We start from the raw sequence: 14,253 nt of genomic DNA, 5'->3' as shown, positions 1-14,253 counted from the left end.
CTGTTAAAGCTGCCAGAGCAGAGTTTTGCTTTTATCAGCTGATCTCATGCTGCCCCTGTGACTGAACACTCACCTGCTCATGAACTTGTGCCGTCGATGCCTGTAAAAGATTTTCCTCCTGGAATATGTAGGACATTGGGAATAATTGACTTAGTACTTCAGTTCAGTAATGAGGATGATAACATAGATGAATGGTACCACTACTGACTGGCCATTACTCTTACTGCTTCTGCTTCTGCTGCTGCTACAAGTATCAGTTCTGCTATGTTTTTACCATTACTACTATTGCTGCTAATTATAAATATAATTCTACTTATTGTAAAAACATTAAGGCTTGGCTGCGCTAATAAGGATTCATTTTAAAACCAGAGTAAACAATGACTGAATTTTAAATTATAACAAGCTTAAGAAAGATTAAATTTATACATCATCTGTTTAGTTTTTACTTTAAACCTAGCTTACATTTAATTCTGTTGCACCAAAACATTAAACTCTAACTCAAACTGTGAGCCAGTATTAACTTTAAACATACACTTGAGGAGGATTAACTTTTAAAATGACTGCCTTTTTGAGATGGATTGAGCAAATTAGTCCAGGTCCTCAAAGCGAGTTAAGGGACAGAATCAACACGGTTGAGTTTTATGATGCATCTCTTCTTTCTTTCACTTCAGTTGATCTGTTTTTCTTCTTTCTCTTCCTTTTCCTGGTTTCCTTTTTAATCTTATTATTTGGGCATATTGCTCCATTTATTCGGCAAATAACTTTTCTCAAAGGAGGATAAATTAGAACTTCACTGCTGAGCCATCATGATCAGGCTAACCAGGCTAACTGACTTTTTTCTAGCTAGTAAAAATGTAATATTTTGATTATTTCTTTAGCTAGCTACCACACAATGTAACCTGTTGATAACATTTTAGCTAGCTAGCAAACATTGCATTTTATTAAGGAATACAGAGTAGCCAAACGTTAACCGTTGCCCTCTTTTAGACTTACAGGGTCACGACAGCAATCAAATTTTTTTGGTAAGTTACCATCTCCATATTAATTAAACTTTATTTAAATGTTTGTTTAAATTACAACAATTAACATGGATACATGGATTTAGTAAACAAAGATTAGTTTAAATCTTGATTTACTCATTTTAAACCTAGATTTACAAAACTCTAATTAGAACTAATCTTAGATTTAAAAAAAATCTATTGGTGCAAGCCAGTCTTAAGATGGCCAATGAGGTTCTATGACTGCTAGTGCCGCTTTCAAGCATTGTTTTTATGAATGGGCCCCTGCTCTGTTAGGTTTCACGCTATTCCACTGATCCTATGGTTGTTGATGGTATCATGCAAAGAAGCACAGCAATGCACCAACAAAGGCAGTACAATCAAGTACAATCTAAGACTTCAAATATTCCACTTGAATTTGCAAATGATTTATAAGGAAGGAAATGCATTTAACTAATTTTTTTAGACCTTTGGTGGGGCAAACTGACTGTGAAGATAACTTTTGTTTGTTTACGAAAAAACTCCATAAGGCACCTTTATATGACACTTTTAGGGGCGGTTATTGTCTCACCTGAAAGGCATGCGAATGTTCATGAGCTCTGCGTAGCGACAGAGAACATCCCACGGTGCGTGAAGCTTCAGAAAAATCACGTCACTGTTTGTTACAGAGGCCTGCAAAGAAACCAAACAACAATTTAATCCCAGAAAAAAAAGATAAAAAAGACAGTTAAAATAAAACGCCATCTTGCTGCAGACAGCTGCATCCCTCTAGTCAACATCAATGTGTTCACTGCAATCGGCACTTCTCCTCACCTGTGCTGCCTGAGAGACTCTAAAGCTACATGAATCAGGACTGAACCGGAAAGAGGCCTAAAAATAACAAAATGACTCCATGCAAGAAACACACACAAGTGGGCTGCTGAAGGAGACAAGAACCATCTTCCCCTGCATGTTCTAGATAATGATGACCTTGTTGCTACTGCAACTGCAGATAAACCAGAACACACACACACACCTTACAACATCCACGTTTCCAACTCTTTCAAGGGAGACTTTTTGCTAAATAAGAAGCAGCAGGGGAAAACTGCCATCAGCACATTTGTTTTGGCTCTGAAAGTGTTGGCACACCGATGAACGACACAAGAGCACTGAGAGCATTTTCAAATTCAGCAATCTGGCCATTGAGATTACATGCGTTATAGGGCTAGCCATTAAATTGCTTCTTCACACAAATTGGTATTGATGTTGCTCATGTTGTTCGCCGAATGCAGCCGCAAGTTTGCTAAAGTAATCACAGCAAAGCTAATTCTCTGTCGGTACAGCAGCCTTGCGAGTTTCTTGTCTATTTGCAATCATAAGTTTTCAAATGAGGGACTATTTTTGCTTGGGAACTTGGCCAGAAAGTGAGAAATCCCTCCACTGAGCAGCGAAAACAAGAATAACTTTTGTGAGTACAGACACAGAGGCCTGATGTGGGTATAAAGACCGTGCTTCTGGTGAAGCCCTGTGATTATAGTGTCTGCCCTGCTGAGGTGCCCTTGAGTGAGACACTTAATCCCCATCAGCTGATGGAGTGCTGCCCTGTAGCTAAACGTGACCTCACGCCTCTCTTGAGTGCAGGGTAAGAAATCAATGATAATTTCACTGTTTTTTTCATATATATTTAGTGGTTAAAGATTTTAAAAAACAAAGATTTTCTTGTATTCCTACACTGCAGTACATACATGATTGCCCAGACAAAATAGCCAGTTTTAAAGCTGCTTCATGAACTTTTTCCTTTCCAGTATTTAGATATGCTATGTGCTCGGCTCATCTATGGTGAAAAGAAAACCAAAATTTGCTGGGGGACCTGTAAAAATAACATAAATATCATCACATTTTCAGTTAGCTTATCCTTGCAAAACATTCCCTAACTAGCTAACTAATCTACATCAATTGTTAGCTAGCTAATTCAGGCTTTAAGATAATGTTTTACTATGTAGCAAAACTAGCTACCCAACTAACTAATCTACATCAATTGTGAGCTAGCTAGTTAAAGTTTTACTGACATGAGCTAATTTAAGATGTGATATGTCCCTTTCGCAGGTCAGAGCAACATCCTCCAACTTCATTTTTCCTTTCAACATAATGCAAGTACAGGAAATACGAAAGGAGAAAATTGACCAATGTTCTGTCGGACACCAGGGTTACTTAACTGTTGTTGGAGCATGAAGAGAAAAGGGGCGGGACTTAGGAAGAGCCAACTGATCAAATGACTACATGAAATGTGAAAGGTGTCACTTCCCACAGAGAATTTTGACACAAGTTTGCAGCTCTGTGGAGTTCTGTGTTGAGTTTTTGTGTCTTTTATCCCATTGTTTTGATTTTGTTTTACAGTTAGCAACTTCACTGCTGTGGTTCAGTGGAAATTGCTCTTATCCACATTATTTCCAGCTATAACAGGCAGGTTTTTTCTGCAAAAAAAAAAAGTTTTTTTTCTGGGAAGATAGTACACACTGAGTTAATCAAATGGCAGACAGTCAAGGTTAGCAGGTAGCTGTTGAACATAGCGGGGCATTTGTCAGCTTAAGAGTCAGATATTTCCTTCAGCAAAGTACAATGAATATTGTACTTTGAAGTGGCGAGATACACCAACCACAATTGAATTATATCGTTGCGAGCATCTGCTGGATGGATGTGTAAACAGGCAACTGCCTTCTCAACTTGGATCAATATTACAGCTTGTTGCACTGCCATAAAATCTATCAATGCAGGTTTAAGATTTCACTCAAGCCTCTTGTAACTTCAGACACTGTATTTTTGACATTTTGAATACAAAATTATTAAACTGTTTAATCCAAAACTAAATGGAAGATAAAACAACACAATTATTTGCATCTCTATAGCCTATTGGTTACTCAGAGGTTGATGTAATTTGGGAATAAAGGGCTGGTTCATTATTTTTGTGGGTTTTTTTGTTTTTGTTTTGTTTTTATATCAGTACGTAGGATTTTAAACAGACGATTAGGCTGAAACCTTGTCAACATAATGAAATAAATGTCTAGTGTAGTTGTTCTTTACCTCCTTTTCCATCTGTAAGCCCTCTGCACGGATGTTCCGCTCAAATATCTCCCTCTTCTCTGACTGTGAGCTGGACTTCCTGTAAACCAGGATGTAGTCGATGCGGCTCTTTCCATCGCTGAAGCAAAGGCCGCTGGACTTACTCCTCCCCTGACAACAGACAGACAAATAACAGAGGAAAACTCAGGGAAGAACAGTAACAGTCCAGTCGGGATGAAGGGATCAATGACCCCAGGGAACCCAGAGATTTAGTTCGACCACTGACCTCTGGGAGGCCAGAATCGGACTTTGTGTTGTCGTCGAGGATGCTGCTGTGGGTTCCTGGATTCAGCAGGGTGGAGTCGTCGTCTCTGGACGGAGTGCTGACACCTTCTGACCTTTCTCTCTCCAGCAGCACATTAACATCCTTCACAGCTGGAGGGAAGATGAGCAGAGTGTTTAAGCGTATATAATGGAAATTCCTATCACACTGCCTCTGCAAATAGCAAGTCGTGTCCAAGAACAGGACAAGACAGGACAGACAAATACAGTCTAAATTACTCTGTTTCACAAGACAAGAAAAGGTAGGGCAGTCTGAATTGCTCTGTTGTTTGCTGAGGTGTGGTTCTTGTACCATTTTGTTCATGGTAATGTGTAACTCACTCTCTCCCTGACCTTGCTGTTGTCAGTGTGTAAAAAACATTAACATCCCCCGTGCTCTGGGCTCATTTGGTCACCTCATTTATTTGAATCTGTTGTGAGTCCATCTGCAGGTCCTTAATTAAACTTACAAGAAAGACAAGTTTTGACTTTGTGCTTTATTCAACAGAAAGTGCCACCACAAGCTTGGCGTTGTCGGCAGGATCACTTGCATGAGAGGACCCCTGGAACTCAGTGGTGAAGGTGAAGACTGTGCACAGCTAGAATCTGAATGTATATTCATATAACCAACAGACATGGGGCAAGATTGGCATTTATTTCAATGTATCTGGCTACCTGATAAATCCTAGTCAAATATGTACTTTCCCTTTAGCTCTATTTGGGTCTCACCAAGGGGAGGCACATCGTCTTGAGTGCTGGAGTCCGGGGCTTCAGCCGAGGATTCCTCCATGATGTCGGCCTTCCCAAAGGAGGGGAAGGCGAGAGGTCTGTCCGCTGCCTGGTAGCCTGAGGCCAAGGGCTGCAGCTGGACTCTGCGTCGGTGGAGGCTCTGCCGCCGGGGCTCAGACCCATGTAGAGATAAACTCACACCTGAAGGACACACAGAATATTTTTTAAAAAGCTTTTTTAATTCAGAGACTCAAAAAGTACAATACAGAAATCAGAACTTCTTGAAAGAAGTTGATGTGGGTGACAGTGACAGTGAGTTGACTGATGTGAGTAACTAGCCTGACAAGTACTGACTAGTATATCATGGTCATTTTACTGTATGAGTGCATCATGGTTGAGCTGTAAAAACTGCCTTCACACCCCCAACACCAATCGATTTTCATCTTATATAAGTCACACATCCAGCAGACACAGAGCATGTTTCTGGCCACCAGGTGAACAAAGTCAAATACTCACTCTCCTTTTAGTTCCTTTAGTCTCCACTAACGTCTGAGAGAAATAACTGACTCTTCAGCTGCTAAAGATTTCACCATGTTCACCAACTAATTTTGTCTGCTGTTAGTTGCTGGACAGATAAACAGGTTTTAGAGTCTTTTCACTGATTTCAGCTGCCAAATGTGTCTAGAAATGATGCCAGTGAGAGTCAACCATAACAACAAAGCTGAGATCCATAAACCACATTAGAAATTCCAACTGGATACTAAATAAAATAATCAGATTAAACATGTGCTTACATCCGCCAAAGCATTAATCAATCAATTAATTTAACTTTTTTCGACATGCCCAAACTGGTGCGCCAGCTGCAAAGCTGGGTCTTCATATCTTTTAAGGTTTCCAACAGAAAACTTGTATCTGCCATCATCTGACCAGTCCTGTTTTGCTACCACCATGTTTCTGTTCCTCCTGGAAACTCATTCGTGACACATCACCTTCTCCCCACCAGAGAGAAACAATTGGATTAAGTATTTACATGTCACACATTATCACTTTCTTTTTGAATGGATTATCAAAGCTTTACACAACCAATTCATTCCAGCCTTTTTTCCTGAAAAGCTGATCACCGTTGGTAAATTCACGCAAGCAGTGGTTTAGCTTTTTTTAAATGACAAGTTGTGCTTAATTTCATGTGTCATAATCACAATCTTTTGACTGATTATTTAGTACTTTAACACTTGAGAGACCCATTGTTAATAAACAGATTAATTAGAGCAGCTCAAGTGCATGAATATTTTCCACAATAAGTGGATATTTTCAGGTATTTATTCCTTGATTCATGATATTTTTTCTTGTTAGCATACATTTAACTGAACAACCACAGAAGTCGGCAGTTAGCATCTTAAAGCTAGCATACTGGGAAGTCAGACTCTGTTTGCGAAGTCCACTTTGGGAGTAAAAGCCGAAACAAGTCCAGAGAGGTTGGACAATAATTCACACTATTGCAAACTTTTTCCCGGAGTTGTTGCTGTAGGAATCAGATAAGATGGAATGAAAAAAGAAGAAGCAAGTAAGATAGATAACAGGAGAAAGAAAAATGTGTGAAAGTCAAAGAGGGAAGACCCACAAGAAAAAAAAAGCAGAAAATGAAAGCTCAGTAACTTTTATCTCCTTAATAAGGATTAACCTTGAAAGACCTTGAAAAGACAGAACCTCTCTGCGGGAACACACACACTAATTGGCTCTATTTGTCAACCAGACTGCGTCCCATGAGGGGAAGAAATTATTCAAAGCTTAGCAAAACAGCTTAAATCAACTCCATCTAAATAGGTGTGTATCTCGTACTCTCAGTCCCCCGGAGAGTGGGAGGACTTCAGGAGAGGTGGGTGGCTGTCTTACAGGTCTGCGTGCTGAATTCTCGTTTGTGACATGAAAGGTGACTCAGCTGAATTTTTCTGCTGAGCCTGAGCGCCGGGGACAGAGATAGAGGTTGGGGAAGCGTCTCGGCTCTTAATCAGCCGCTGATGCTTCGGAACATTGGAGCCTATGGATGCAGCTAATAGAACCGCGATAAATTTCACACTGGTGGAAAATCAGTACCCAGCGTCCTCTTCCTTTACTCAGAGCGGCTGTAAACATTTCACTGTGCTTAACTTTCCAAACGGGAGCTGCAGCAGTCACAGAGGACAATCACATGAATCTGATAACATAATCCAGTTATTTAATGAAACTAATGTAACAACTAACTTGTTAACTTCACCTCGTTTCCTCAGCACCCACAGCACACCAACTTTGGTCTCATTAAAGGGAGAGACAATTGCTTACTATAAATATTGGCTCTCAGAGGACTGACACACCACATAGTAGCCTACATCATGCTGCTGTGTCGAGACGGTGGCCAGTCAAACAATGTATCCATCAAACTTTAAAAGCCCTATGGTACAGGTGTAACCCAAGACACAACTGAGGTCATATGGTATTGAAGTTTTGCCAGCACACAGACAAAGTGTAGCAGACTGTTCCCTTCAGATCTAACGGTAAACACAGCTTTTCGTGTATTTTCATGAGCTATTTGATATGACAATGTCTTTTTTCCACCCATTCTCACACAAAATTAAAAGGACAGCAATTTACTCTGAACCCAGGAAACATGCACAGCTTTGAGTGGGAGCTAACGAACAGCTTACAGTAGCTTCAGTAATGTTTGCAAATGGAAACTCTAGCTTTCCCTGTTATGACATTTTGTTGACACTTTAATTCTTCATAATGGCAGGCTGACCACTTGCCAGCACATTATCAAACATTTATGGTCGCTCCAGGCAGTATTTTTACCCACTAGATGATTTCCCATTCATCACTTTTATAGGAAAAAAGGCTGTCAAAGTAACATTTTGCTAAGATAAAGAATGACTTCCGCCTGTTTCCGTCTGTTTTGAAAGAAACACGAGACAACAGTAACACAGCAATTTTAACTTCTGCAGAGTTTTACCCAAACAGCTGATCACAGTAAGTAAATTCACTTAAGCAGCTGATACAATACTACAGTCCAAGGTGCCCTTTTTATGTGTATATTATTGTGAGGATGAAACTGAACTAGAAAGCTTGTGTAGTTTGTGGAAAATAACTTGTGTAAGAGCATCCTTCAAGCAGTGTGTGGCACTGCAGGATTTTGGCTATGTTCCAAAATGCAAATGTTACTGTCTTTTATTCATACTACATAGCATAGTGTGTACAAATAGAAATAGAAGACACTTTGCAAACACGTGGTGCTGTGGAATTTATATCTGAATCTGTGGGGATTGGTACTGGGCACTGATACGGACACTGGATCGGATCAATCCCATCTCTAGTTTTCTGGATGACAAACTGTTGGACAAATGGGCTTTCGGTCCAGTGGACAATTTTTAGATTATTGAGTTTTGTAAAAATGGGCCATCAGAACACTGGGCAGCCTCCTTACTTTCGTCTAGACTGATGTGGTTTGAAAATAAAGATGCGCGACTTCCATTCAAAGTCAGATTATACAGAAATAATTCCATGTTTTTACAAAATGACACATGATATTGATAGAAAATACATACTTGTTCATCACAGCAAAAATTACTTTCTGTCTCTAAGGTTTATTATGTTTATCTGAAAAGTGTTACTTTGGTCCCTGTTCTCTTCTACAATTTCCTACTGCCTACTGTGAGACTTAGCAGACTGTCCTGAAAACAAAAAGGGAAATTGCACAGACATAGATTCTGTCTCTTTTTTTTTTTTGGTAACTTTGGGGCAGAGGATACCTCTACAATGAATACACAATTTGTCAGCAGACATGGAACAACATTAGAATTCATTTGTCCACCCGATGAACATTAGTGTAAATACTGACACATCTTGATACATCAGATATGTGCACAACCACTTGAGAATATTCATCTGGCTGTATGTAGAAATCGTAAGTTGCTACCTATTAAAATGATTTCATTCAATTCAGTTTAAAAATTCAAGTCTGTGGCTATATAATTAATTTATTCAGTTTTTTATATGCTGTTCAAAAAGACCAACAGAGTAGGGAGTCCTCTTTTGTAAAATGATCTAGCTGCTCCCTTCATATGAGTTTCAGTAGTGTGATTCTCATTTCGTTGACAGTATAGCATATCATATGAAAAATTTAAACTCATCGACTCTGTAGTTCGGAATCAGGACCTCCAGTATTTGGAGCAAGCAGCTCATGAAAACTGATGTGTGCAGAAGTAAGTAGGTTACGCCTGTTATTTCAATGTGTCAGATACATATTTAACCAGCATTTCATATCTTGTTCTGCTTATCTCATTAGCAGGTTGCAGCTGGTGTTGGGGGATTTAAAATGATTTACATTTAATGAGAGGATTCACACTGGATTTAAATGTGATCAAATACCATCAGATCCTTAATGTATTATAATTATCATTAAGGGAATGAAAGAAATTTAGTTTTGGTGATCTTGTTCACCTCTAAATACACAGTAGATAACATCCCCCAATAAACAGCCTCGGCTGAATTACTGCTTTCACACTTATCAAGATATTTATCACATATTGGATTTTTGCAATATCCGACATGACGATATTTTCCTGCTCATTTTGGCTGATTTCCAATGCCGATACTGATATATCCACACATTTTTTTCCCCACCAAATTGCAGAGAACATTAAGACTCTCCTGTAAAGGAATTAACATATTATTACGCTTATCATGATGGCCCACTGGCATCGGCCTGTCACACTGGCAGAGATGTTCATTTTGGGCAGATACAATATTACATTTTAAAGCCTTCATCAGCCAAGACGGATGACGTCCTGAAATTACTGTGCATCCCTGTCACATATCTCAGTCCGTTTGGATTTAAAGGGACATCACTGATTTTTACACAAGATCAGTTTAATGTCACTGAACAAGCTGCTCAGTCTATAGAGAGAAATGTATTTTGTGGTTTTGAGGGACATTTCTAAATTGTGACTGGGTGTTTAGGTGCAACTGCATACACTGTCAATGTGAAGACACCTTGATAATCAGTGCATATCACATATCTGCATTGCCAACAGTTTGATTCTAGCCAGGGACCCACGTTACATGTCATGTCCCAGTCTCTTTCTCCATTTGTTCCTGTTTGCTACTTCAATACCGGCTGTCCAAAGAAACCTCCAAAATGATCATAAAAAGAAAGATGTTCACCCGGATAGCACAAATTAATCTGTGGTTTTAAGAGTCAATTTTATACATGTACAGAGATGAGTGGAGGTTTCTGCTGAGTTTTGACATCAGTCACAGGCTAAGCTTAACAGTTACACACAAAGAAGCCACATCTAGTTAGTGTGTCGATTGCTATCTGGCTTACAACTGACATCTGCAGTACGGACATTACAATACCACAACTTTCAACTTACAATACAATACTAGTGTAAAACAACAAAATCTGATTCTTCTCTTGGTATCATGGCAAAAAGGGAAAAAAGTCTTAGGCACATAAAATAGGATGCACACAGTGCAAAAACAAGTCAAAAGTCAATGAAAACATCAATGAACTGTCTGGTTCTCCTGCAGGCCAGATTTCAGACTGAACTGATCTGATATCTTTAATGAGCACCTTTTTTATTTTATATACAGCTTTGGTACCTTCAATGCCCAAAACCTTAATCTGTGGATTTGGTACATTGGCTGTTTGGGACGAATAAACACAGACAGCAAAGATCTGACAAAACTCTGTAGAGCTGCATTATGAGAAGTTTAGGATCCAGTGTTTTGGGGGCTTGATCCATACCAGTGACTGAAAGTTGGACTATTTTAGGACATTTTCAGACCTGTAATTGTTTACTTTATGATTTGTAATTGAGGGACTAATTTGATATAATTGTTGCATTTGCCCTGTGGTTCTTTTGTGATAACATAGCAACATTCAGTAGATTAGCCTCAAAACACTTCCTCCTCTTTATTTTTGTATTCTTCATTATGGAGTGCCAGCAGTGTGTATTGCTTGATTGTGTTCATTGCATTTATGTGATTTAATATACCAGTGTTCATTTATTAAATCAATAAAATATTCAGTTCCAGACTGTGACAAGGAAACGGTGTCTTGATGCATCTTGTCAGAAGCAGTACTGCCTCAGGAGTTGGACATCGGACATGGGCTCTGATGAGGGCATACCACCAAACACTTGCACAACAATTGTTCTTCGGCGGCACATCAGCTCAACTTTAATTTGATTATCTTTAATCATCAGGCAATACGCAGGCCAATTGTTTCAGATGGCAGGGTCAACTGTGTTTAGACTGTGCTGCTTGAGAGTACAAGTGAAGGCGAACCGAGAATAACCACTCTAGGTGATCTTGGCCCACACTGCTGTGTGCGATTGCTGTGTTCATGCGTACACCAAGGCAAACCGAACCTGTGGGTCTAACGCTCTAGGTTTCAAAACAACTGGTCCAACCAATCTAGGTATGTCCGAGCATACATGACCCCTAAGTCCAGTTTGTTTGATGATGAAGTGTGTTCAATTAAAAAAAACGTACTCTTGTACCTCGTGTGAAAACGCCACTCAGTCTCTGTTGCACCAAAATCTCATTCTCATAAGGACCTGACTTTAAAGCTACTACAAGGAACTTTCATATTTTGTTTATTTTGGACAAATGTGGTAGTGTTTCCAACATAATAACCACAAAATATAACAGCAAAAATAAAATTATCTATTCTTCTTCTTTTTAACTGGCTAACATACTACTCACTGTAACCTCACCTGGGAAAATGTAAACACAAGCTTGTTTCATCTGATTTCAGAGAATCTGACCCGGGGTCAGGCATTAAGAATAACTCTACAGAAATACAATCTTCTCATGAATGTTCTCGTTTACTCACACAGGTCAGACAGAAGAATAAGAAATGAACTGAGACTGTTTAAGAACCAGTTACATACTCCTTGTAGTAGCTTTAAGTGCCAAATCATACTAAATCACTTGAGTGCCCCTTTAAAATACACTTGGTTTGGCTATTAATTTATCGCACACTGCAGTACCACAAAATAAGCAATAGGACATTATCTCTGAAATTCATAGTAGACATAGGACATTTCACATGGATTAGGACAGGACTTGATTGTGGGTTTCATTATTTCATGATTTGCTCATCTGATAAATTTAACTTTGCTCTTTTACTTTGTGATACAGAAAAATAGTCTACAACAACGTGGTTCCTTGCGTAACACAAGCCAACCTGGAGATGACAGTCCCCACTGAGAGGAGAATAAAATATTGCAGGGGGAGTGAAGAAAAAGAAGTAGAAGAAGAAGAAGAAGAATGGGAGATGATGGAGGTGTGTGACGTGTTGCCAGAGGGGATCAGGTGTCAGTCACTTGTGAGGAGAAATCGTTCGTTCCATCTGGATGCACCCATCATGCCCTACGGTGGACGGGAAGGGTTGCAAGCTGGGGGAATGTTGCGCCTGCCAACCTGCTACTGGTGCAGGTCACAGCGCACACAGTCACACACACACACACACACTTATACACACTCCACACAGAGGCATGACCCATTTCTGTGTATTACAACTGATGCACCATGGAGGATGAAGAAGTATGAGAAAATGTAGAGAAGGGGGGAGTGAAAATGAGAGTGTGTGAAGGTCAAATGCTTGCACGGCCAGAGGGAGGTGCGTAAAAGAGAGGAAGCAGCGTAGAGAGGAGTGCGAGGAGGACACAGAGACACATGAGAGACACTGCAGCAAAAAGAACCTTCGCTTCAAGACAACTTGACAACACTCACCGTGTGAAGGTGTAGAGAGGTAGAGAGGCTGCTTCACCCCTCACAGAGAAAAAGAGAGACGGAGGAGGGGGGAGAGGGCTTCCCAGCAGCCGCAGCAGACGCCAAAACAGCCAAAAGACTCTACACACACGCACACACACACGGCGGTCACCCCTCCTCCCCCCTGGACCCAGCGTGCAAATGACCTCGCTGAGGAAAACAAACCAACATCCCCACTTTTTTTTTTTTACTCCTCACTCCTCATCCCTGCATCTGTCGATCTGACACAGCTGCACATACACACACACACTCACACACACACACTCACACAGACGTACGTCATAGCGGAGACGCTACGAGCAGCTCACAGAGGCTGTCAAAGATCTTCTCTGGAGGAGCCAAAAAAAAAAAAAACACAAGCATGAGCAGGATGTTTACAGTGAGAGGCAGAGAGAGAGGAGAGAGGAGGTGCGTGCCGCTCATCGGCATTCTTAATCAGCCCCCAGCCCGGGAGCCAATCAGACGTCAGGCAGCTCCGGCAGCAGCCAATCGGGACAAAGGGCTGGCTGTGTCGGTGTTGCTGTAGCCCAAAACAATGACAGTTGGCACTGATGACACTGCCAGTGTGATCCTCTGATGGAGACTCAAGGGCACACACACACCACAGCGCACACACAATCACTGACAGGTTAAATTTAAAGGATAGGTTTGCATTTTTTTGTCGACCCTAAAGCAGTATTAAAATGTCCATATGTGTGTTGAAAGATTGAAAGAACCTTGACAAAGTACAGACTGAGTGAGCACAACCTCCTCATTGAAAAGGGGAAACACAGGAAAACCTGGCGCCCTGCAGAGCAAAGACTGAGCTGTCACTGCTCCCTCATGAACCCGAAACAGAGCTGCACTTCCTCTACAAATGTGAAAATATAAATACACATTTTAAAGATTGTGTAGAGCAACAGTAAATGTGTGATCCAAGTGTGTCACACCACAGAAACATGTTATTAACCACCCTGCCAAGTTTGAAAGATAAAAATATAAAATTAGCACTCAAAATCATGAAAAGATGAGCAGTTTTCTCCGCTCTGAAACACTGAGGGGCACGTCTGTACCACTATGACCTTTTTTTCTCCTGTATCAGGTTGTTGGAACTGAAGTGAGTGACCATTTTATTTTTGAAAGGTGCTCAGAATTCTCTCAATGTTCATCAAAATACACATTTTTAAACAATAATTCTTACTCAGCTTTGATTTAGAAAGGCTACAGAGTTCACATGTTATGGTGAGACACATCTGATAGTAACATTATTAAATGAATTTGTTGAAAAATAGAACGTTTATCAGTGCTTGAGCTTTTTTAACCAGGAAGTGAGACAGGGGTTCTCAGGGTATAGCTGACCATTTTAATGCCTGAT

General features: G+C 40.2%; 1 protein-coding gene across 1 annotated transcript in view; it reads right to left on the bottom strand.

Annotated features, from left to right (window-relative positions):
• LOC146306581 (anoctamin-4-like) overlaps nt 1–14,253 on the bottom strand; it is a 58,762-nt gene that overhangs the window by 22,409 nt on the left and 22,100 nt on the right. The window contains exons 4-8 of the mRNA XM_084711091.1: nt 5,088–5,288; nt 4,324–4,472; nt 4,059–4,208; nt 1,570–1,670; nt 74–118 (exon numbers count right to left, since the gene is read on the bottom strand). Coding sequence (XP_084567217.1) covers nt 74–118; nt 1,570–1,670; nt 4,059–4,208; nt 4,324–4,472; nt 5,088–5,288 — 646 coding nt within the window. The remainder of the gene's footprint in view (nt 1–73; nt 119–1,569; nt 1,671–4,058; nt 4,209–4,323; nt 4,473–5,087; nt 5,289–14,253) is intronic.

This window comes from Lutjanus erythropterus, chromosome 22, assembly GCF_056507025.1.
Source record: "Lutjanus erythropterus isolate fLutEry1 chromosome 22, fLutEry1.hap2, whole genome shotgun sequence".
NCBI lineage: Eukaryota > Metazoa > Chordata > Actinopteri > Lutjaniformes > Lutjanidae > Lutjanus > Lutjanus erythropterus.
The sequence above is the reverse complement of the archived record's forward strand: the minus strand, read 5'-3'. Positions and strand labels throughout refer to the sequence as shown.